Source organism: Dermacentor silvarum, chromosome 8 (genome assembly GCF_013339745.2).
Source record: "Dermacentor silvarum isolate Dsil-2018 chromosome 8, BIME_Dsil_1.4, whole genome shotgun sequence".
In the NCBI taxonomy this organism is placed as follows: domain Eukaryota; kingdom Metazoa; phylum Arthropoda; class Arachnida; order Ixodida; family Ixodidae; genus Dermacentor; species Dermacentor silvarum.
Window position 1 is genome coordinate 46,236,257 of NC_051161.1, and position 25,448 is coordinate 46,261,704.

Consider the following 25,448-nt stretch of genomic DNA (forward strand, 5'->3'; position numbering starts at 1 on the left):
TAGTGTGTCAGTTACGTGCTTCGTCTTTCGCGTTGTGCTAGCGTGTGCAGCTTCCATATGCACGACGGTTGCTCATGGTCATCGACGTTGGTAGTCGTGATGGAGGAGACGTGCCACCAGGCGTCAGCGTGGGTGCATCAACGCCTAAGGGCGCTTTAGCCACAAAACACCAATAGACATTATATATCAATGTGCAATAAACATTACACTACTTCTGTGAAGACACGTTTCACTTTCGTGTTCTATACCGATTCCTATATAAGAGGGATCAACCACATTTTTTTAATATGATTAGTTAGAGAAAGTTTACTGAAATGTATACGGACGATAAAACTACAAACCTTACTTCGTGTAGTTGTCGAATGCTTTGCAATCGCTATCAATGGTTTGCCTTTCGGGCGATACGTAACGACTTTTCTTTAACGAGTCAGTAATCTAACATATTTAGATGGAAAATAGCAATGAATATATGTATCTTAATATGTATCAGCTTTCAGAATTAAGCGGTCCTTCTCAAGAAAAAGCGAGGAAAAAATTGTATGCGAATGTAAGTATCTTTGGTGTTCAGAAAATTTTTTTCGGTACTGGACTGAGAAATGCATTAGGTTGGGAATTCAATAAAAACGTACAGTAAGAATTGAGCAGTATAGGCATTATTTTCTCTGGTGTGCAAATGGAGAATAAAAGGCCGCATGACTGGTTGGCAAACGCGTTTAGTTTCTCAGTTAGCCCTTGATAGTGTCGACAAGGCTCAGAGACCAAGGGTCCGTGAATAAGGGGGGGGGGGGGGGGGGGGGTTGGGGGAAGTAAATGATGGGGGGTTTTCGCGCGTTGTTAGGGAGTTTTAGTATAGCAGAAAACAGCAAACGCAAGGATTTAGCGTTAGCGTTCTGCAAACTGCGCATGCGCAGAACGTAAACGTAGCCAGAACTCTTACGTACGTACGCTATTTCCGGAATATAGCGTTCAACGCTAACGCACGCAAGGGATTCCGTACGTAGGAAAGATAGCGGCGCCTGTTGAAGCGAGAGCCGTCCACTTCGGATCTATCGAGTCGCCGGCCTGCACTGTTCGGCTCATTCGTTCCCCACTAATGCTCGTGTTTGCTTCAGATTTGTATGGTGATGCTTCGACAGCGGCGTACAGGTGACAAATGGACGTTGTTTTCGATATACGTTCTCGATTAGCGGCGGAGTAGGCTTAACGAGAGGGTTTGCTCATGTTTGCTGTATCCGCCTCGAGATGGCGCCCAAGTGTATTTGCGTTAGCGTTAGCGTTTTGCTCTGTTCCGCTATTCTAAAACACTACCTTGTACCGCGCAGTGCAGCCTTTCTTTGCGTTAGCATTGCGTCGCTAACGCTAACGTAAGCATTTTCCGCTATACTAAAACTCCATGCTATTCCTGTCAATGTGTGCTTAGCAAATAAAGCAAGTAGCCCACGATGTCGACCATTACTCACCGCGCTAAGTGGAATGGATGCACCGGGATACTATATTAGCCTGCCAGAAATGCGTCGGAAATATACGCACGTTCCATGTAGTTAATTACTGCTAAATGTAATTCGAGAACATTATAACCCCATACGTTGAGGGTGATGCGCAATCATTGGTTCACGTCCAGGCAGGAAGGCATCTGCAACAACATGGATGTGTACAATGCAGAAGGTCCTTCCAGAAACGCGTACTGCGCATGCTCTCCGTCTCTCCAAAACATCCCAGTAACGTTTCAGCGTTGAGGTTTTGGCGCGAAATTCGAGAAGGCGATGCTTGGCCTTCCATTTTCTCCGCTATGGTAATCAACGGTTCCTCGCCAAATGGAGGAACGTAACTGTTTGTGATAGAACGCTTTACCATAACCTACGTTAGTTGTTCTTTAGTGTCGGATTAAAGAAATACTCACATATATATTTTTTTGCTTAATTAGGTAGCTGCCAACTCTGTAACGATGGTTCGAGCTAGGTATGGTGGCCGTAAGCTGGGCCTCAATTCCTCGAGCACTCAACAAATCGTGACGATCTTTTAATATAAAAATTGCAGCAGATCCAACGAGTTGGAATCTATATACAGCGAAGCTTTGTGTGAGTGCAGAGTCGAAACACGAGTACACGCACGCACGCACGCACGCACGCACGCACGCACGCACACACACAAGCGCGGGCGCACACAAATTATACCGAACCTTTACTAGCAACTACGACGGACGCCTTGAACACGTCATGGTTTCAGAGGCAGCATGCGCGTATGTAGCGCAATTCGAATCCAGTCTATCCGCAAGAAGCGTTTACTTCCTCATTACCATGCAGTTGCGGATGCATGAAGGCGAGCTTTCTGGTTCTTTTTTTTCTTTCCCGCACACAGCCGGCGCCGCCGCTGCCACGGTAGCGAGCGCCATCTGGCAGTGCGACAAGGAACCCATCGGCGCGCGTGCTCTGCTGTGATCTGTTGGCCTATTCGGCAAGGGAACTGCCAGGCCGCAGCGCCCACGGTCACAAAACTGGCGAGGTTCGCGAAGAAAAGCTTCGAATGCTTCGAAACACAAGAATGTGATATACTGCAAATATTTCAAATCAACATGCGGGTTATTCTTACGCGAATAATTCAAAATGCGCGCGAAATGGAGCGATAGCGGCGAGAAGTTGGAGTGGCACCCTCTACGAGTGACGTCACGACCAGGACGGCGCTCGCTCGGCTGCTGCGCGCGCTCGTTCCCTTCGCGCATGCTAGGGGTATTGGTGGCTCGAGCCGTACTTATTGAAGGATATGTTGGCTTATTTTTACTGTCATATGTCTGAACGGCAGTATCTTCTTCAAAACCACGAGTCGTGAAAATTTTCGGCGTGGATATCGCAACCTATGTAGCATTGAAGGGGTCTACTGGTTTTGCAATGCGTATATGCGCAGTGTCTGTCTATAAACTTTGCGTGAAAATAATGTCTGCAATTTCAACACACGAAGCTGCGTATGATGTTCCATAACACACTTAACATATCCTTAGTGCTTAGCTATGAGAGACATTGAATTTTACAAGGAAGAAAAATCTTGGTATTGGTATTTGATGTCAATATTATGAATGCGTGTTAGAAGGAAACTGCCCAGCGAACTTTTTATGATGATTCTTATTACTATGGTGAGTTGTACTAGTCAAATATAGCAACTTTATTAATGCCTAAAAGGCAGAGTTAGGCGCGCATTTTGCATGAAAACGCTTGCTAACACTTTCACCGTTCTCTGAAACAGGCACCCAGAAAACGCATTGTTCATGGCTGTTAACACGACGGCGCGTCACGTATAGTATGTATATAATTCACGAATACCTTAACAGCATTCACCTGAAAGAACAGTTTCATGGTTAAGATGGAGACCTTAAGATGAAAGCTTTATGCCTGTCAATTGTACGCCAGAAAAATGTTTCATATATAGTGACCCTGAGTTGCCTTTATCGACATCATGGCACAGCCCTTACGCAACTAAATCTACCGACTGTGGTTATGGCGAGGCACGCATTATTCGCAAAACCCATCAGTTCACTACAACTTCGAATTGAAACCATGAAGCAGTTCTTTAAGCGCCAATTGCAATGCCTAAGGTATACTCGACGCTATACAGCGCAGCTTAGGCTGCGCTGAAGAGGAAAATTTAAACGCCTTCTGCATCACCATGTCTCGATCCTGCGTTGTTTAACTACACCAAGCTGAGACTACTCGCTTCGTGAGTACATATAAGAGAACCTCACATGTATACCCGCCTCATAGAGAAGACACCACACGCCTCAAATGAATTCACTTGATTTTTGACCTCCACAGTGGAATAATGATATTTTCAATAAGCCTCATACTACTAATAAATAAGGCTTCGGCTTCTTTCTAGCTGCAGTCATACGGTCCAAAAGGCATATTTCACTAAAAAACTTGGACCGAGCAGCCTGTATCAGTTCGCCAAACAGATTCGTGATGTCTGTTCCTCAAGAAACAAGCAGCAGTAAATTGCACAATTGAGTTGAACGTGCAGCACGAAACAGTGAATAAATATTGGTACATTCCTTTGCGTATTCTGCAAATGGCTGTAAGCCTCAATTAGTTTTACTTCAAATTACGCCACTTGAAATTAACCGTTGAAGAGCGGCCTAATTTTGAGAAGCAGTTAAAGGAATAAGTGGTGATGGTTGAATCTAAACTGCAGTGTCAGGTCCTCGTGTTACTGCCGAGCGTTTCTGTGAAGAAATGAAAAAAAAAATAGATATTATATCATGAGCTACTCGTCATAAGCAAACACGTTTTAATGGGTTAAAATCAAGGTAAATGTAGCAGTAATATGTAGCAGACATAGTTAATTGCTCGTTGCACCACTGCAGATATGGTATCCTAACTGGATTCTTATTTGCTATGTTTATGCGTTTATGCTTTTATTAGTCACGTGCTATTTATGCTTATTTTATTAGTCCCTCAATCTGCTAAGTCTAGATCCGCGCATGAAAAACACGCAATGGGCTGGTCTGACCTCCTTCGGCTGGCACTGTAGCGTTGCCCTTGAGAAATAAATTGTCGTCTAGGAAATAAGATCTTTGAATAAGTTTGCGCTAATGATGACGTCGCAAAAATCTATTTCAGAAGGGAACGACAGCGAACAAACGGAAACACTGCAGAAGACGCCCGGACAGCGCCCGAACTACTAGTACACTGTACCCGAACGGCAGCAGACGACAGGCGCGAGTCCGTGCCCTGACGTCACGCGAGCGGCGCTCGCAGCGCCCTTGTAGGTCCTTCTCGGGGCTAATAACGCAAAATCAAGGGCTGTGATCACGTGATATCACCAACGTGCGGTTTGGCACAGTAGTGGAAGGCGCACCGTGATCATCTTCTGGCGCGTTTTAACGCGACAGCGTTAAGTGCCCCGTGTCGCCGAAACTAAGTTTTCCTTAGTTTGCCAATACCATATAAACAGCACTAATTTAAATTTCTTCGCGGGAAATTGTCAAAAAAATGCGCTTTTTGCGAGTGTGCACCTCGCAAAAATTGCGCGCCTCACTACTTAGTTGCAGTACCCAAAGGCGCAAGGAAAGAAAAGGGGTCAAACAAAAGGCGGGGGTAACTCGGCCTTAGGGGAGGGGGGTGGGGGGTTAGAACCCCCGAACCCCCCCGTCGGTGCGCCACTGCGATACGCGATACTCGCGCCACAGCCCTCACTTTTGCGGCTGCTGCGCACCTTTCTCTCTGAGCCGCTTCGAGCCACGGTAAAGCGAGCTAGCCACGGTGCTCTGGCGTCACCATTATATCTTTGGCGTGGCGGCACAGCTGGCGTTGACTGTTGCGAATGGACGGGTGCGTTCTGCTCAAGTTGGTTCTGCTTATTTTATAGCTCACAAATGCTGTTCACATTCAAACAATATTAAATTTTGGTCACCAAGCTTCCTTCGGTTTACGTCTTCACAGCATAACGCGCCGTGATATGCAGCGAAGACGCAGCACAGAATAACGCAGGCGAGATGGAAGCAATCGCCCGATTCTCACAAGCCCCTGTCAAGAGCGTCGGCCCATGTAGTCGAACGAACAACAGACAAACGAATCGAAACGTTCAGCCCATTTCGAATAGCTCCCAACTGCTGTTTGAAATAAAACCATAATGGTAGTGAAACCTAAAAGTCAACGTGAAATTAGTCTTACCTGACAGTTGCCTAGTGAGAGCATGCACTTGTGCGTCTTCCGTTTACCAGTACAAGATTGAATGGTGCTACAACTGAGACTAGGCACATCTCAAGCAGTTAAGGCAAGGGTCACCTACCTTCGACTCACTGTAAGTGCAGCTGTGCCTCGCATGTTGGTTTACTGTTGTTTATACTATTGTATAGTATCCTGACAAGATAATTTTCTTCTCAATTTCAGTGAGACTGAACTAGATAGAAAACTTGCGACATTGTGTTCTTAATTGTATTGATCTTAATATTGTATCTATGTATTAACATTTAACATGTGTTTGTGTTTCTATTTATTTTGTGAAATTGGATTGATTTGACTAAACCACGGAAAGCATAGAAGATTCTGTTTTGTTGCAGCCTTTTATTATTTGGCTGTTTATGCACTTTTGTGATGAGTACTTAAGTGTACAAATGTTTTTTTTTTATCGCATCATGTTGCTATGCTCTGATCACTGAACAACTAGTGTTTGTGGAGAAGCCGGTGACACAAAAGTTGGCAACTTCTTCAAATGCATCCAAAAAATTATGCAGATCTCACACACTCTGGGAATTCACGTTATGCGAGCCATTTAGCAGGTAGTTGGCCATCTAGCATCATTTGGTGTTCTGCAAAATATCACCAAGTGCTATTCATGTAATCTCATGGATGCAATTATCATGACATGCATATCCCGACATGTGTCCAGTTAAAGAAACAACCACAACGGTATCAGGACCACGAGCACATACATGCCTAATAGCCCAAATATCATGTCATGCATAACCTTATGTATATCTAGGTAAAGAAACGACCAATACAGCATCGCAACCACGAACACATACCTAGCGACCCAAGCTAGTGTACAACTTGGGTCACTGGATCAGCGTAAGAGGCAAGATACTCAAAGTGCCTTAAAGTATGCTAATAATGCTTCACATTAATAAATCGATAGAAAGCTAGAAAATGTTTCAGATGACAGGGGACGATGAGCTGCCAAATTTTGTCAGGTGTGTCTGCTCATCCACGGTGTGCGATGTCACTGAACATGAAGGATGGACAGGATGTTTTCTAGAAACATCCTATATTACTTCGACTGGGTGGCCCAAGATAAACCAAAACCAAAGCAAGTGAATACATGAACCGTAAGGTGATACTATCATACAAGTAGATAAAAGACAACTATTAGATTGCCAGCATCTTCCAGCACTTCGTGAACCAACTGGCACCAGACGAACGTTGTTTTGAATATTAATATTGCCTCTCAGTTCATGTGTTCACTTGCTTTGGGTTAGGTTTCTCTTGGGCCACCCTGTACAAACTGTGCAACTACAGTTTATTAAGACTGGCCAGCCTCGGTGACAATAAAGAGTTTTAGCTTGTCTGTAAATGCAGTGCATTTTGCAGCAGAGCAGGTTACCGGAGATGTAAACATGAGTGGCTGAGTTGGTGCTGCCGCCTGGTGGCACAAAGTTTAACCAGAGGACACAGAGCTGCTATTGCAGTAACCAAACATATTCGACTTGGTGCTGTGAAGTGTCGGCAAAGACAAACTTTTCTTAAAACATTTCTTCCCCAAGGAAACCCACGTAACACAAATACAATATAATCTCGTTAATTCGAACTCCAAGGCGACAGGAAATTTATTAAAATAGAACGGCGCTTGAACTAAGGAGAGTACCTTTAAATATAGCACCCAATCAATTGTGCGGTGCAGCGCACAAAACCAAAACCGGCACTGGGCTTGGATTGAAAGCCTTACCTTTCCTCCATCAGCATGTGCCGGAACAAGTCTAGGTTTCTTGTAAAGTACAAGTGCAATAAGATTGTGCCTCGTGCGCTGTTTGTTGCATGTCCTAGGGAAAACGTGCATGGGTGAGCCGAGAAGGATGGTTGCTTGATGCGCGCCACCCTCCTTCGTGCCTAATGTCGGAGACGATGTGACTGGGCGGCAATGTGATCAAGGGTGCTAGGGTGGGAGGAGCATATGTGGGCACGCACGCTAACATGATCCAGCACATGCTGGGGGCTCCTTTCTGCTCCTTCTAAACTGGATGGGAAAGGAGGGCATGCGCCACTCTGCTTGCTTTGATTTGAACTCGGCTACCTGCGCACCCGTTTCCTTGTCATTTTTACAGCACACAACGTTTAGCAATGCACCAAACGTTTCCCTTTGGCTCAAGTTTGTCCCAAGAGGGGTCCATGGGAAGGAGACAAATCTTTTTTGAAATAACCGTTGCACAGTTTTTGAAGTTCTAATTCGCAATTTCTTTATTCAAATACATGGAACTTGCTGGAACCAACAGCACAGTTCAAGTTATCAAGATTTCACTGTACCTGTCAAAAGCGTTGTGGTTGGACAAAGCACCACAAGTTGTCCTTACCAGTGCTGTTGCTGCTGTTCATGTATGTGGTAACCTAATATTGTGAAGGTCTGCATGCTTACAGTCAAGTTAGCATTCTCTAATGATGAAAGAGTTGATGCAGCTGGTCAGGATGGGCGTACAGGTATATTCTATCCACAAGCTGTCTCAAGAGGCTGATGTTTTAGGTGTGAAGCACCTTATGCGCTCGGCCTGTCGGCGTCTCCCGTGCGTCTCCTGTGCTCGCGCTCGGCATGCGCTCGTGCCACTGCTCCCGCATTTGTCGTCGTGTTCCACAGCTGGCTGTGTTGCCGCTCATCATTCCATCATTTGTCGTAATGGGGAGGCCGCGTTTACGGGGTTATGAGCCATTGCTTAAGGCAGTACGAGGCCATTAGCGGTGCATCACTGCATGTTTCACACCTCCCCAGGTTTCACGATAGTGGAGCTGCATTTCGCTCAATGGGTCATTTGACACTTACGCATAAAATTTACCGTATTTACTTGAATCTAACGCGAACTTTTTTTCCGATAAAACAGATCCAAAAATTGCGTGCGCGTTAGAATCGAGTACTACTTTAAATCTGCGTTACCATATAGCCGTCGGCATTTCAAAATGGCCACCTCGCATGCACATCGAGCCTAGCTACTCTGTAGCCTAGCTACCGTAGCTTCCTCTATGTGCTGCAGTACACGTGCTTAGGCAATAGTCTACCGTCTGTCTTCACGTTCTCTGCGTCTGCTCTATCAGCATGAAGTACCGAGTTCATCATGATGCCGCATAAGGAAAGTGACCATGTGTGCGGAGACGGACAGAAATCGGGCTGCATCACGGCGTTCAGAGAATCCGAAATTTGCGTGCGGGACTGGCGCAAACAGAAGGAGAGGATTTTCGCCAGTGAAGTAATGCGGAACGGTTTCAGTGGACCGAAGCAGGACGTAATCTGTGACAATCCACTTAGGCGATACGATAGCCTTGGCCCTATCTTGAAAGCAATCTGCGACGGGGAAAGTGCGCTGCGCGCCGTGTTTTCGACGCTTATAGGTCACGTTGAAGCGAGAGGCATGCTAGTACGAAGGTCAATTTGCTCGCCGCGCTTCATCACTCCAGCGTGCTTGTTAATTTATTTAGTATGTGAATGTTTGCAAGTTTATACGGCTGATAAAACTGATATCCTTACTTCGTATACCGGTCTACTATAATTTGCTATCGCATTCGATGCTTCACTTTCGGGCGAAGCTGCGACTTTTTTATTCATCGCAACTTCAGTGCATCGGGAGGAAATCTGCTTTTCCAAATGAGAGAAAGTTGTATTCTGTTTGAAAGCATGAGGTGCGCGGTAATGTAAAGGACTTTTCTTCTTTTTTTTGTCGTCACGAAAAACGGGTGCGCATTACAATCGAGGGCGCGTTAGAATCGAGTAAATACGGTAATTCACCGCTAAAACCAAGCCTACAACTTAACTCGTGCTAACTGTAATAACTAATAAAGCTGCCATACGCCGGGCTGGTTTGCCACTGTGTCGGTGTCACAGATATTTTTGTCAACACTGCTGCAGGCAATGGTTGAGCTGCAACAGTACCAATTACACTCATGAAACTTTTGCATGGTAATTTTTATTAAAATAAGATCATCTCAAAAGTAGAGAGAGAGAGACAAAAAAACAAAAGCAGTACTGCAGGCAGAGTGCACGTGACAGACACACTTTGGGTGTTTGCAAAAAATCATACAACACAAGCTCAAGTCACACACACGCACAGCGTAGACCGTGTTCGTTCTGTGCATCAACAGACACTTGTGAGCAACACATTGTTCCCCCTAGTTTCCCCAAAACAGAGTCAAAAGTCTTCCTTATAGATCCGTGTCATATTTCCAAATACACATGCTAGCAGGTGCCACTGAGCGTACGCAGACCGAGATACGACTGGTGGCTCAACCACCAACGGCTGTGACACGCAGGCAGCCTGTGTAATGTATCTGTAAACACGACACAGGCCTATCCTTCACACACTGTTATGTACACTTTCGAAAAATAAAATTACAAAAAGAAATAGTGCTCATCATTGCCAAGACACACGGTCACAGGAGAAAATGGTCTCACAACAGATGAAGCAACAAATCTGGTGACTCCATTAATGCTGGAGGAATGTAGCAAGTGAGTTGTTTCGAAGGCATGCGTGAAGAAGAGCTGTTATCATCTTTCCTTTAAACTATAGCATATATATATGTGTATATATATATGTGACGTGTTTATAAAAATAAATATCGAAACAACACACATTTACACCAGTCTTTCATAAAGACTCGTCTTCAAATGGACCAGCGGGGTGCAAATGCGTTTGCGGCTTATTTGTGAACAACAGAGATTCACGAAATAAGCAAGCATAACGGGAGAAACGGGAAGAAAAAAAAAGAGGACACTTGAATAGCAGCCCACAACAATATGATGGCATTCAGCGGCAAGTCACAACATGACACATGACTCGGTCAAAAACGGTATGAAACAGCAAACAACTATAATATAGAGCAAGCATTAAACCAACAAGCTTGACAGTGGCTATTTACAGACTCTTCAACGTAGCGTAAATGGAGCCTTTCCAAACAGTTATATATATATATATCTATATATGTAATATAAAATGTATCTGTTAACAGCAACTTAAATGCAGTCGCATCTGATATGTCATTCGAGAGAGAGAGAGAGACGCGCGCATTTTGTGTGTGTGTGTGGGTGCGTGCGCATTATACGGAGCACTTGCATTTAGATGTACAAAGGTGTTGCATTTTTGAGCAGAGAGTTCTCGCCTCTATGTACAATGGCGGCAGCTTTGGCTTTTTCGGGGTAGTCGCAGATTCGAAGAACCGCCGACCGTGACCGTCTCTCGCGCTGAACCACAATCACCGTCTGGTGGCGGTGGCTTCTCGACAGACAGGAGAACACTGCACCGAGTACTCTTGCTGGAAAATGCACTGTCTCTGTTGTGCTTCACTCACAGTTCTGGCAGTAGGCTGTTGTCTGAAAACTAGTGGTATGACAGTGATGCGTTGTCGGGACTGGATGAAGAGTGAAGTCCCTTTCTGTTTAACTCGATTCATTCCGAGGCTTCAGCGCTTAGATTGCATCGTTGGCCTCAGCAGCAGCGATCCGTCGATCCAGAGGTTTGGCCTCTCCAGCATGGAACGCCACAAGGTCACCTCTTCGCCGTGGGAATCCATCCAGTCCACGTCACGTCCGTACAGCTTTCCTGTGAGAGACAGATTCGGAAGTCGTGTTGGCATGATGCAGAAAACAAAGTTGCGGTGAACCAGGGCTTGCAGCAAAGTTGGTGGCAAAATTTTTGAAGGGTATTAAGGTCTTCCGAGGCCCTAACAAAAGCTATTTTTAAGGGCTACTAACAACCTTATGTTTGACAACTAAAAAACAAAATGCTATCATCAACTATACAAGTGCTTTTTTTAAAGCCCACAAATGAAAAGGTACACAACAAACGCTCAAACTGAACCCCTGTTAAACTGCTAACCAGAGTGGATTAGCTTGAGTTTTGGACTGCACCTAGTTTGTGGCCATGCATCCAAATGAAGTCCAATGAGTCAAGCCAATTGAATTTCAAGGATTTTCAGCACTACATTAAATTTGAAGGGTTTTCAAGGCCTTGTGCATTCAAAGGTTTCAAGGACCACTAAGAACCTAGATGAAGACGCATGATGTGGCCAGGCAGCATCTGAAAGCCACACTTAACAAGAAAATCAATGCTACTCCTAACTTTCAGGTAGTTGAGTAGTTCAGTACATAGACATTGCCCTAACAAAAATTTGTTGACTAAAATGCAGAGTAACAAAACACAAGAAAACAAAATTTCCTGGCGAGAAGTGAGCGAACCTAACTGAGAAGGATACGTAGCTACAGACCAGAATGCAGCAGCAGAGTATAAATTTTGGTAAAATGTCTTCTAAATATGCAAACCATAAGCAAACTATGCCTTATGCGTGGCCCAATGCGTGCCACATGTTGTCGACTTATGTCGCATGCAACCTTGACTGGATGACTTTGGCAGTTTAGGCTGTGTTGAGCAACATCAGCTCAGTGCTTTCTGCCTACATGCAAACTTAGCCCATAGACCATTTCATTCAGTAGGCACGCAGACAAGCTTCATAGGCACGTTCGTTCTAGTTGTCAGCTGGTCACCTGTGGACCTGTACGCCACTTCTACAACCCTCACTCTAGCCCATGAGCGTGATGTCTGGCCCGACCACTAATGAGCCCCTCAATCAGCAGCAAAGGACTCATGATGGTGTGTCTTCCGTCACCACATCAGCCAGTGGCGAATTTTAATTACAGCCACAGCGCCTTGGCTGTTAGGCCTAACAAACACTACTTCGCCGGGTGCGAGCAACCAATATTTTGGTTTGATACTTATACTCGCAGTCAACTTTTTTGGGCTATGGGAGGAAAGCTCTAGGGGGCAGAGCACATGTATTTATGCGCAATGTAGTCTGGGCGGAGCTCGAACTAAGGAGAGCCTCTTTAAATATAGCGCCTGATCAACTGTGCGTTACAGTGCGTTACAACATCCGCCCTGCAAGGTGAATAAGTTCCAGTGCTAGCTGCTTTACCCGTACTTACAAAACAGCCCTAACATCTTGCCATGTACTGGTGCAACATTAGTCCACATGTGCAGGAAGACGAACGCAGGCGCCAACCGATAATTCGGACTGCTTCATAGCACAGCCACTGGCCGAACTTTCTGACACCTTACAACACGTAGTTGCATAATTCGGACTCTGCCTGCCCAAGTCGAGCAGAAACAGCAATATTTTGGCTTTGATACGTCGCCAGCATCGCTGCAGTGTGGTCGTCGGCCATGTTGCCTGCCCAACGACCATGTTGACCATTCCCAAATTGCACGAAAAGCCAAGCCCGGCAAGCTTACTGTAAAGCTGTATTGATGTGCAAGTTCTCCTGGTGCTGACTCCGTGTGTCCAGCATATGTTTGTTCACGTGTTACAGTGAAACAGTAGTATGTCATTGCCAAGCACAAATTTGCATCTCTTGACATGTGCCGTGCCATTAGCAACAAAGAGAAAAATGCTATACCAGAGTAAATGGTACCTGAAATATGCACTACGAGGTTTTCATTGTGATAGCAATTATATGAACACTCCAGGCGAATTTTCGCCACTGTCGTCGGCATCGACGTTGATGTGGTGGTCCATATAGATGCTCCGGTATGCTAGGTAAATGCTATATTATTGAAAGGCCAAAGTTCCTCTGACCAGGATTTATGGTCCTAACAGTTTCATTAGAATTTACGCTATTGAAGCACTTGAAAAACAGTCATAAAACATTCTATTCACGGCGCATGCCCTTAAATTGCAAAACAATACAGTCAAAACCCAAATAAAACGAACTTGGATAGAGCGAAATATGCTCTCCATCGAACAGTCAAAGTTCTCCTATCATTATGCATGTAAAATCTATTTTTTATAACAAACCAGACATTGAATATATCGAACTTGGAGTGCGCGCGATCTGTCACCAAACAGCCGCAAGCGCGCTCCTCCGCCGCGTCCGGCTAGTCTCCTACAGTCACCAAGCAGCCACACCGCCCAGCCAGTGCAAGATAACAGTGACTTTGCCATGCTATGGGAAGAGCTCGACGCTGTGCCAGAAAATGTTGCCTTCGAGGATTTTTTTAATGGCTGACGACGTAGCTTTGACGGTGAGCCCGCCGGACTTGGAAATTGTTGCCGACAAGCTGGCGTCTGGTGCCGCCAAGGAGCCGCCCCCAGAAGACGATCGCCCTCTCCTGACGCTACACGAAGCCCTTTCTGCTGCCGATGTGCTGCGACACTACTGCTCGGGGATACAGGGAAGCGGACTGGAGCTCATTGAAATGATGTTGCGTGTCGAAAATACGAGCCTCATTGACATCATCATCATCAGCAGCAGCCTACATTTATGTCCACTGCCAGGACGAAGGCCTCTCCCTGCGATCTCCAATTACCCCTGTTTCATTGATGTAGCTAAACGAAAATCACTGCCTACTGCCAATAGGTGTACTTTTCTGTGCGATAAATTACTTTTGGAGTAATTATTCACGGTGAGTGGCATGGTTTTTCTTTGTTAGCGCATTTTCGCTTCACTGTTCACAATGCGTATAACGAATGTGGTGCTGAAGTTCGTTACAAGCGGGTTCGGTTATATCGAACTACTCCATATATCGAACAAAAAGCCGTTCGTTATAACCAGGTTTGACTGTATTAGGGCTCACAATCTGAAAGTGATGTAATTTCACTGTTAAAGGCGCCAATGCTCTAACAGTTGACTCGGTGCTGGCTAATGACGACGTCGGTCTCATATCGTGCAGCTTTGTTGTGCGATGCCTGCAATGCCCTTGGCAGCACTAATGATGCTAGCAATCTCAGACGTGTGGTAGCTGCCAGAGTGCTGTTCCTTCTGTTCAGTAGGAGTTTCCTTGCATGCTGATTCATGCCAACATGTCGCACCCGCATACAGTTACAACATTGTTCCAGGAGTTCAACCGTTAGGCTAAACCTAGCTATTACTGTCAATGCTTCGTCCCTTAGGCGAAACTGCAAATTTTTCTCTTTCTTCTTTTCCACAGTAGGAATACGAGGTCCGTTAGAAAAGTAACCGACCTTTGGCCGAAGAAAAAAAAAAAAAAACGACATAACTGGAGCGTTGGAAACCTAATCACCCTCAAAGTAGTCTCCTCGACACTTCTCCTAGTGGTGCTGCCATTGTTGGAAGCATTCCGAGAAGGCCTCTTTCGGAATGGAGTTTAGCTCAGCTGTCGTTGCAGCCATAATGTCCTCTCTTGTCTAAAATCGTGCTCCTTTCAATGGCCTCTTAATTTTGGTAAACAGCCAGAAGTTGTAGGGGGCCATATCAGGAGAGTAAGGAGCCTGTTGAACTACAGGAGTCTGGTTTTTCGCCCAAAAAGTCTGAATCAAGTGCGAGGAATGTACAGGAGCATTGTCGTGATGGATGCGCCAATTTCCTGTTGACCTCAACTCCGGTCTCTTGCGCCGCACAGCATCACGTAGGCGATGGAGGAGATCCCTGTAGTACTCTTTGGTGATTGTTTGACCCTGTGGTGCGTACTCGTGGTGTACCACACCGCAGGAGTCAAAGAAAGCAGTCAGCATCATTTTGACATTGCTGTGCACTTCCGTGGCCTTGGTGACGTGGAATGCTTCCTCTGTGACGACTGGGATTTGGTTCCCGGGTCGTACCCGTACAGCCAAGACTCGTCACCAGTGATTTAGTGTTCATGAAGTCACTGTTTGTGGAATCCAGCATGTCCTGTGAGACTTCAACACGAAGTTGCTTTCGCTCCACCGTGAGCAGCTTCGGCATGAATTTCGCTGCAACTCTCTTCATGGCCAAATCTTCGGTCATAATGGAATGTGCAGAAAAAGTGCTGATGCCCACCTCATGCGCAATTTCTCGAATAGTCACACGATGGTCCCGCATCACCACAGCGTTCACTTCGGCTATTACCTGGTCATTTCGGCATGTTGATGGCCGACCGGAGCGTGGCTCGCTCTCCACCGATGCGCGGCCGTCTTTAAACCGGTTGTACCACTTCTTAATTTTTGTGCTGCTCATAGCATCGTCACCGAAAGCCGTCTGAATCTTCCGAATGGCTGTCGCCCAGTTTCTGGCAAAATTTGATGCAGTAGTGCTGCTCCAGTCGCTCCGATCATTTTCCTTGCAATAAAAAAACCGACGAGAGCACCGCGCACTACCTCACTCAAACGCTGCGTCTTAGAGACTGACTCTATCGGCAGGCGGGAAAAAAATTTGCGCATGCGCACGAAGGTTCAAAGTCGGCTGATGCAAGCGCGCTTGTTTCATATATCCATCAGGTGTTCGCAAAAAAAAAAAAAAAAAAAAAGGTCGGATACTTCTCTAACAGACCTCGTACATTCCATCTCTCTTGCACGACCGTGCGATAGCGCAAAGGCGAGCAGCATTTTGAAACATTGGCAGGAAACAGTGTCAGAGTGGACTATCACCTTGCTTTCCCCAATATGCGTCCATGCATTTGTGCAACAATCTGCTATACTCAGCGAAACTGGTGCCACTTCATTGCAACACGGTACCTGCTACCGCATGGTGTTGACTGTCCCGTGTGGCTTGTGTGCAGCGCATCACCTACAAGTGCTCACCGTCATTGTACCAATATCCTTGTTGTCTTGTACGCGCACGTTTGCCAGCAGACTGCAGCATTTCTGCAGTCAGCTTTCTTCATGCCCACGCTGTTCCCGAGCGTGCAGCATGCATGCAGCTCATAAGCCAACACGGCGAACGCACACTACTTTCGTTTCTGCAAGTGATGTGCACTTGAAACAGCCCCGCTCAAAGAGGCGGCAGGAAGTGCTGGCATGTTTGGGTTATCGCCTATTTTACAGTCGAATCTCGTTAATTCGAACACGCTTAATTTGAACTGACGCTCTGGTCCCGTCAAAGTTATGTGTATTTCAATGGGCGAAAACGCTCGGTAATTCGAACGCGAAAGCATTTGCGACGGTTAATTCGAACGTAATGGACCGACAATGCTCTCAGCAGCGCGCCGAATAACGCAGCGGCGCCTCCGATCGGCATTGCTCCGACACCGCCATAGAGCAAAAGCTTAGGGGAGACCCCTTCATGCAGCGGCGGAGGCCAACGAACTGCCCACGCCGGCAAACTCGCACTTCCCGATAACAGCAGAAGACAAAACTTCAGGGATCGGCCTAAGGGTACGGCCACGCTAGCGGCAAAAACGTACAGCAAAGACGTGCGTCAAAAACGCGCGGCAACGCGTCATGCCACGGGCGGCAAAAGCGGCAGAAATCGGGGGTTTTGCGGCGTGCCGCGCGAAGTGGGTTCGAGACCCATTTCTGCGGCAAATGCCGCGTGCTGCGAGATGAAGAACCAATCAAGAGCGACGAGGGTGACGTCACGGAGCCATCACAACCAGACCGCCGCCGGTCCGTGCCGCGTTTTCAATCGATGATCGTCATCTCTCGCATGAAACAACGAACGCTCGCCGTGTTGCTCGCACGTTTGGAGAGCGCTGGAGATCTTATCGCGCTGCCGCACGGCGAGACGCGCGTGCCACGGTGGCCTCGCAGCAAGGCGTTGACGTGAGGCCGTACCCTAAGCTGGTGCCGGGCCGGCTGGACCGGCGGCGTCGGCACCCACGCCGGCAAACGCATGCTTCCCGATAACGGCAGAAAACGAAACTTCAAGGAGGCTAATCTGCGCCGAACCGGCGGTGCCAGCGGGCGCACACGGAGACAGTCAAAGGTGAGGGAGCTGCGAGGGAGTTGAGAAAGAGGACGAGGGGAGCCACCGAAGCCACTGCCACCGAAGCGGCGAAGTTGCCGAGGCCAAATCCGCTTTCCTGCCGCCCTCCTCCCTCACCTTCGACGGTGTCCACGTGCGCGCGCTCCCGTTTCCATGTTGGCGCCATGTCCGCTCCCTGAAGTTTTGTTTTCTGCCGTTAACGGGAACCGAGAGTTGGCCGGCATGGGCGCAACTCGCTATGCGCTTGCGAGCCACAAAATTGCACGATTCGCACCGTTTGTTCATCTTGCTATGGTGCTCGAATATTCAAAAATACATCCTTCCGTTAATTCAAACTTCTTTTAATTCTAACAAATTTTCGGGCCCCTTCGAGTTCGAATTATCGAGATTCGACTGTATATGTGCAGTATGCCTTACAAAGTGACTATGCCACATGCTCTGCTGAGCAATAGCTAAAGATGCTTGTTGCGATAGAGTTGGTGGCGATAAGTTATATTGGCACACCTGTCAAGGGTTATATTCTTCGCTGAGGTCGCCACACCGTGCTCCGTACATTTGTGATGCTTATCCATACAGACATCGTGGCAATTACGCCGTAGCCGTAATAATTCGTACACCAGTTTCTGCACTTTCCAAAAAGGCAAAAGACCTTTAGCGGCACAGTGTGGTGCATTTTTTCTCTTGCTCTGACCAGAAAGCCACTTGCTTTGTGGTCAATACGATATTTGAGACTGCCGATTATTCAGATCTTTAGGCGGTCCCCGCTGAGTCCGAATTATCAGTCGTCGGCCATTCGTGGCTCCATGGCTCTGGTGTTCTGCCTCTGAGGAAATGCTTGTGAGATTGATTACTGGCCATGATCGCCGCATTCCAATGAAGGCGTAATGCAAAAGCGCCTGTGTACTTATAATTAGGTGGAAATTAATCCGGAACTAGAATTGCTGCGACTGGGGCTAGGTGGTTGTACGTACTTAGTTTTCATACCGCACTGTTTTGAACACAGAACAAGACAGAGGCAGGACTACAAACTAACAACGGTTTTATTTCGGACATGTTAGTGTTACATTTATGTGAAATAGGCATATGACTGAATACCTTTACACCTTCACACCTGAACATCACACATGCGCTTCTCCATTGCTTTCTTTTCCTGTGCCATGCATTAGATCAATCTGTCTTGGGGTTAGAGTTATTGGCAGATTGCTCACGCATTCACCTTCACCTTTCGTTAACATATGAAAGGCCTCGACAATCACTCGCTCCATTCTGTCCCGTACATGTGTAATTATCGTAGTTATATCAAACAGTGGCATGCATGAACATCTGTTGACATGCGTCGCAAGATTTACCGGGTAGGCTACCTGCTGGCTGTTAATACAATGCTTTCCGAGTCTAGCGTTGACACATCGTTTTGTTTGGCCAATGTATCTTCGGTCGCATGTCTGCGGGATACTATAAACAACTTCTTTTTCACATTCGACAAATTTGCACACAAGTTCTATCCCACACAATTCAGTAGCAATCTTTTAGCTTTTGCACTGGTTTACTGGCTTGCAATTTGTAATGAGTTTTGGGAGGCAGAACCACGCTCCTGCCTGTGTCCTATTCTGTGTTTTGTGTTCAAAGCAGCACAGTATGAAAAACGAAGTAATGCAGAGCCCTCCACTACAGCATCCCTCCTAGCCCACTGCGCATTTTTGAGATGTTAAACCCTGCAATTTGATTTTGATTTAGACGTAGAATGCATCACATGCAGGTTGACGGTGACCAAACAAACAAGAAATAATCAAACATTTTGTGCTTACACCTACTTACAAAAACACGACAGATTAACAATTTTTAAACTTCATGACAATGTTGCACAAGAGACAAAGGCTATGTGCTGTTACTTGCACATGAAAGCATTCATAAGAGAGCAGCAAGATCAACGCACCTGTGCCAAGGCCAAGCCGCACGCCGCCCAGGAAGTCGTTGCTCGTGATCTTGTCATAGTCCCAGATGGTCAGTTCAAGGCAGCGGTCCTTCAGTTCATCCAAGGACACGTCTGGGTAGACAAATGTGTGGTTCCACTTGGGGTTGCAGCACTTCTTCACCACGGGCGTCTTCTGCTTGCTCCCTTTGGTCCGGTCGGGAAGCAGGTAGCTGTATGAAGGAAAACGCAGTTTTAAAGTGAAGGCTTTACTAACCTAGTCGAGCCGAGTTTCGTCATCGCCAGCAATTTGACCTTCATTTGACTTCAGCTGTGCCATAGCCTTGGCAACACATGACGTGACTCGCCGCGCGCCTGGCTAAGAGGAGCGCCATGCTCGCCTAGTCAGTGCGAGCTTGGCCATGGATGAGAGCAAGGCCGGGCTGTCTTCTCTGAGCGTTCCGCGGGAGCGGGAGGCTTTAAACCCTCGTCGGCAAGCGGCGTCTGACTACCCCGCGGATATCGCCCGGTGAGCTGCTTCACTGGAGAGGGTCCGGAATTTATTTTCTGGTGAACTTTTTCTTGCTTTCTATGCTCTGTCATTACTGTCTCTTCTCCTGTTGCTTTGATCTAACTATATCTAACATTTGACGATTCTACATCATTATTCATGATAGTGAAGGGCAAGAAGAGTGCAGAGGCACTATAAATTTGGGATACCATGAGCGGCTTACTATAAAATGAAGGGGTCTATAGCAGTTTGTGGTTCATGTGGCAAATGCACTTAATTATATGCAAGAATCATCACAGTGCCTCAATTTAGTGCAGTTTTTGTCTGTCATTTACAATAACTGAGAGAAACAATAAGCAAAGGAGAAATACTGCACCTGTTACCTTTCAAATGATGTATGGCAATTAGTTTATTGAGTCGTACAAAACTTTTTCGCCTGTTTTTAATAAAACAAGAGTGCAAAATGAAAACTCTGAGGGCTTGCTGGCTAAAGGAGTCTATTGCAGAATTGCACAACTACTGCAACCAAACAGACAGGGCACCTTTTGCAAAAGGGGTCTGAGGTTCCATTGGAGCGTGTGGCCGTGAGGTTGCGTGCCTCCTTGACCAGCACATGCAGGGAGCCGCGCACGGGCCCCTGCTTGATGCTGCGGTTGGTCACGTCCGGTGGCATGTACTTCAGCGCCAGCAGAAGATCTCCCTTGTAGCTCAGCGGAACCTCGGGGCACTCGAACTGCACAGCATAGTTGGGAGAAGCACTTGTTGAACTACTGGCGACCACACGCCCGTCTACACTGATTGTTTGATTACATCAACCCGTTCTGGCAGGGCTGTGACTTCAAATGTGACAATGTCCAAAGCATTAGGCTAAATGCTAGGCAGCAATGAGGGAGGCAGGTTGGTGCAAGCCTAGGGACCATAAACTGGTTTCTCCCAGTACAATTATAAGATGCTGCTTAGAGATACTACTTCAACAGACCAGACGAAAGGAAACCCGAGGGGCCCAATGTTTATTAGTAATATCATAAGAAGCCAACAAGCAAAGACACCAAGGACAGGATAGGGGGAATTACTCATACTTATTAATTGAATTAAATAAATGATAAATTAATAGAAAATGAAGATGGATGAAAAAACAACTGGCTGCAGGTGGGGCACGAACCCAAGTCTTCGCATTACGAGTGCGATGCTCTTACCAATTGAGCTACCGTGGCGCTGTTTTCCAATAGGCTTTCTGAGGTATTTATGTTTATCTACTAGAACTAACCCTGGAAGTGTTAGCCAGCGCAACCACTCACAAGCCTTGGCGGCAGATGTGGAACATCCTTTCTGCCACAAGCATCATGTGTACCTGAACTTATTGGGTGAAGGCAACTGGTCAATAAACCCACACATGCTACCTGAAGGCATCGATGCTGCCAGATTCAAGACCGTCACTATGTAATGAACCAGAAGAAAGGAAACCGAGGGGCCAGATGTTTATTAGTCTTATCATAAGAAGCCAACAAACAAAGACACTAAGGACCGCATTGGGGCACATAGTTGTGCCCCAAAGCAAGATGGCTTATGTCTGGCTTGCAGCGCTGTCAGAGCTAAGTTCATGCTTTTTCCAATTGTAATGCCAGGCATGCCATCTTAATTAGGCTCAACTAGCTCTGCAGAGAAGTGCACTAACAGAATTTTGCATAAAATTGCTCAGGTAGGACAAAGAGCACCAACAATATGCTTGTCGACAAAGATCAGTTCTGTGTAGCACAAGATGCTCATGGCTGTCCACTCACTGTTCAGGCTCACACATGCGCTCACCCCTCATGCTCTGTGGTGCACCAGTTGCAAGAAACTGTGGTTGCAATGTCACACTTGTACAAAGGCCACTAACAAGCAAAGGTAGAGACAGCCAAAATGAGACACTTCCATGAAGGAACACTTAACTTGATGCAAGCTTTTATCAAACTAAAATTTATTATCACACGAAGCAACTCGGCATATCTTGCCGGGGTCAAAATAATTGCAAATCGACTGTACCATGCTGACATGCTTGGCATACCTTGCTGACAATAGCTGTATGCAATCACAGCATGCACTTTGCCACTAATAGAAAGCTGTAGAAAGTCTGAAATCTGCCTCTTGGCTGTATACACAAAAAAAGTCGCAGTTTCACCTGAAAGGCAAAGCATCAATTGCGATAGCAAATTTGTAGAGAGCTATACGGAGTAAAGATAGTAGCTTTATCAGCTGTATAAACTTGGACATGCAGCAGCACCGGCAACACGCCGAACTGTTGTCGACGCTTTCGGCGTTTTGCCCGCGTTCGCACAAAATGCAAGCAGCGTTGGTGATTGTAAAGGAGGAAGGAGACGCCTACTTCTGCAGCTCTTAAGGGAGCACGGCGCAGAACGCGCGTTTGTTCTCCGCTGTGGGTTCACTCCCCGTGAAAGCGCGCGTCTCTCGCGACCTTTCACTCGCACATGCAGCGTTCGGCGGCGTGCGGCGACGATTTCATCTCCATTGACGTCATACGGAACCTCATGGCGACGGCGACGCCGACGGCAGAAATCTGCTTTGGAGTGTCCATATAATTGCTATCGCAATAAAATTTCACAGCTCTAGTGTGAGCCACCTAGAAATTTGGTTATGAGAAAGGGCTCACAAGTGCAAGAATAAATGTCCGATTGCAATCTTGGAAGGCTTTGCACATAAACACCAACAAGCCCAAAAAATTAAGGCAGACAACAACAGAATTTCACGAGTGAATCGGCGAAAGCAATGAGGCCAAACCTACTCGCAGTAACTAATATTGGCCACCCTGCAGGGCCACAACACTCATCATTAGCATCAGCATATTCTATGTCAACTGCAGGATGAAGGCGTCTTCCAGCAATCAACAATCACCCCTGTCTTGTGTAAGCCAACTCCAACCTACACCTGAAAATTTCTTAATTTCATCATAGTAGTACCACCTCATTCACTGCTGTCTTTGACAACAATTCATTTCCCTTGGGAACCTTGTCTGTAACTCTAATAAACCGCCGCTTATCTGCCCTACACATTACATGGCCTTCGCAACTGCATTTCTTTGTCTTATTCTCAAGTGGAACACTGGCTACGTTGGTTTGACCTCTAAACCACACTGCTATCTTCCCACGTTTTGAAGTTATGCCTATCATTGTCAGTTCCACTTCTCATTGCACGGTCCTTAGCTTATCCACACCGTACTATGGGATCACGAAAGGTGGCAGCCGTGGTGCTTACCCTTTCCTGGAGAGCGAAGCAGCGGACTTCCGTCTTCTCGAGAGTCTCGTAGGTGAGAGGCAGCATCACTTCCCCGAGGAAGTCATTGCGGCCAAACATGTCGCTGTGCCACACAGACAGCCACAGCGTGCGCGCTTGCAGCTCGCTCATGGTCACCCGGAACTGGGCCGAGAAAAACGCGAGTTAGCCAGCACTTTTGAAATTGTCCCAAGGTAACTACAAATGACAACTTTCCTTCACTAACACCACAATAACTACGCAACAAGAGGTGCCTACTACAGTAAATCTGAGCTTGAAACAAACCATTGCCCATAGACCAGGGCAATGGTAGTCACAACAATGGCTCTGAGGCTTTCAACCATACAGTCAACAGGCAATGAAACCAAGAAAAGCATAAGGGAAATGAAGTGTATAAGTAATTAGAGATTCAATAAAGGAAAAGGAACATGAAAGTTGAATAAACTTTTTTTGCTTGTGGGATCCAGACTCATAACGCTACATGATGCATGCAATGCTCTACAAATTCAGCTATGGCGACAGCTGTCCCTCTGTCCACTTTCTTGGGCACTTATCTACCTGTATAAAAAACCTAGCCCTGAGACTGTTAGCCAGTGCCCCTCATGGCTATGGCAGTCAATGTGGAACAACTATGAATACACAGCCATCAAATAGTAAGCGATCTTAGCTGTCGCAAGCTGTCAGTTCCAATGATGCTGGCTATCATGTAGGGATTTCAGAAACTGTCATAGTTTTGTTTCAGTTACGTTGTCCATTAAGTGGCGCCACCCCGTGGCAACGCAATAGGAATTTGCAAAGCTGCTGGCCTAGTTTGAATGGTGGTGCTGTAGACAAAAAACACAGACACTTGTCCCATATTTACGTGTCCCATTTACAATTGATAAATCATAGCGAAATGGTGATAATACTAATGCATTTAAATTATGTTGCATTTCAATGAAAAACAAGATGAAGTTTAGCCAACTGTACTGAATTTTCCTACAGTAGAACTAACTGGCAGTATAGTTTCACACAATTCTGCTGGCACTTCTTACGGGATAGTGGCATCATTTCTGCACAGGTTATTGACTCAAAGCAGGCAGCATGTAGTACCCAGCAGAGAATGGCCTCCGAGACTGCTGACACAACACAAGGTACTTGTATAAAAAAAATGGTTCACTGCAGGTGATTTGAATTGCAGATGAACTGTGCACTCCTTTCAATGGCGTTTACTTTTTAACTAAGGGATCTCTTGCCATAAAACAAGTGCTGCAAAGCTTCCAAAAGGGTATTCACACAATCTAGGTTATTTAAATATCTGCCTTTAGTGCCCCTTTGAGAAATGTCGTGGCTAATGAAACCTTAACAGATTGCCAAGCTGGCTTAAACGAAGTACATACCTTGAGGACCTCTTCAAACACGGGGTTCAGAGTGTGCTTCTTCACTTTTGTCTTACGCTTGCCACTTTTGGTCTTATCGGGCAGCAGGTAGACCTTCACATATCTGGGTGGAAAATGATGAGAAAATATTTTTTGCAGTGGCGTTTACTTAATGGCACCAGCTGAAGTTGGCAGCAGGATAAATAATGTAAATCGTATAGTCTTCCATACCAAAGCTACTCCTACACTGTGACAAGTTCTGCGCTTTGGATTATGTTTAACCATTCAGGATTCATAAACTGTGCTAAAGTCCTCAGAACATAACTGCTGACGCATAGTGCCACTGATAGGTCTAATTCAAGGTGCAATATCATATATATGCCCAAAACCTTGTCAATGCTCATGACCATGTGATCTACAGCTTCGATGAATGTCAGGAAGAGTGTACAGGGCCACAAAAACAAGAGCTTTAAATGCCACTTGACATGGTGACAACTGGAGCGAAAAACAGGCACAACAGCATGATAATGACAATGAAAGTGACAACAGCGATGGTGCAAAGATGGCAACGTCAACAACACAATGGCTCACGCATCGCAGATACGAAATTGAGTACTAAGTAAGGGAATAGACAGCCTTTCTGGAAAGTACTTGTGCCAAGGAAACAATACTACGCATTATGCTGGCTCCTGACAACCAGCACCCCAAAATCTCGATGAAGTAGGCTTCCACAGGTCACCGCTATCATGTGTGGCCAGCAGAGTGCAGTGGGCTGCATTTGACTACTGGTGATGGACATGGGAGGTTATCTTGCCGTCGCACACAACAAATCATCAGTGGACAACAGTTTCGTGCACATACAGCGGACTGCAAACGTTTTCAAAGCATGGAATTCGAAAAAAAAAAAAAAAACCTTAAATTTCCTTTGCCACAGAGTGGAATTTACATGAGCAAAGTGTACAGTGAAGTACACACTGCACTGTTTGAATTTAGGGTGTGGATGCGTTGGCTGCGAAAAAGTTTTGTACGTTCTGATATCCCATGTTCC

General features: G+C 46.2%; 1 protein-coding gene across 3 annotated transcripts in view; it reads right to left on the reverse strand.

Annotated features, from left to right (window-relative positions):
- Window positions 1-9,630: 9,630 nt before the first annotated feature.
- The window catches only part of LOC119461145 (uncharacterized), a 494,611-nt gene continuing 478,793 nt past the window's right edge, over window positions 9,631-25,448 (reverse strand). For all 3 annotated transcript variants that reach the window (XM_037722353.2, XM_049671791.1, XM_049671792.1), the window contains 5 exons: window positions 24,422-24,524; window positions 23,025-23,186; window positions 20,315-20,505; window positions 19,286-19,494; window positions 9,631-11,278 (listed from right to left, as the gene is read on the reverse strand). In XM_037722353.2, the coding sequence (XP_037578281.1) occupies window positions 11,139-11,278; window positions 19,286-19,494; window positions 20,315-20,505; window positions 23,025-23,186; window positions 24,422-24,524 (805 nt within the window). In that variant the 3' untranslated portion in view covers window positions 9,631-11,138. The remainder of the gene's footprint in view (window positions 11,279-19,285; window positions 19,495-20,314; window positions 20,506-23,024; window positions 23,187-24,421; window positions 24,525-25,448) is intronic.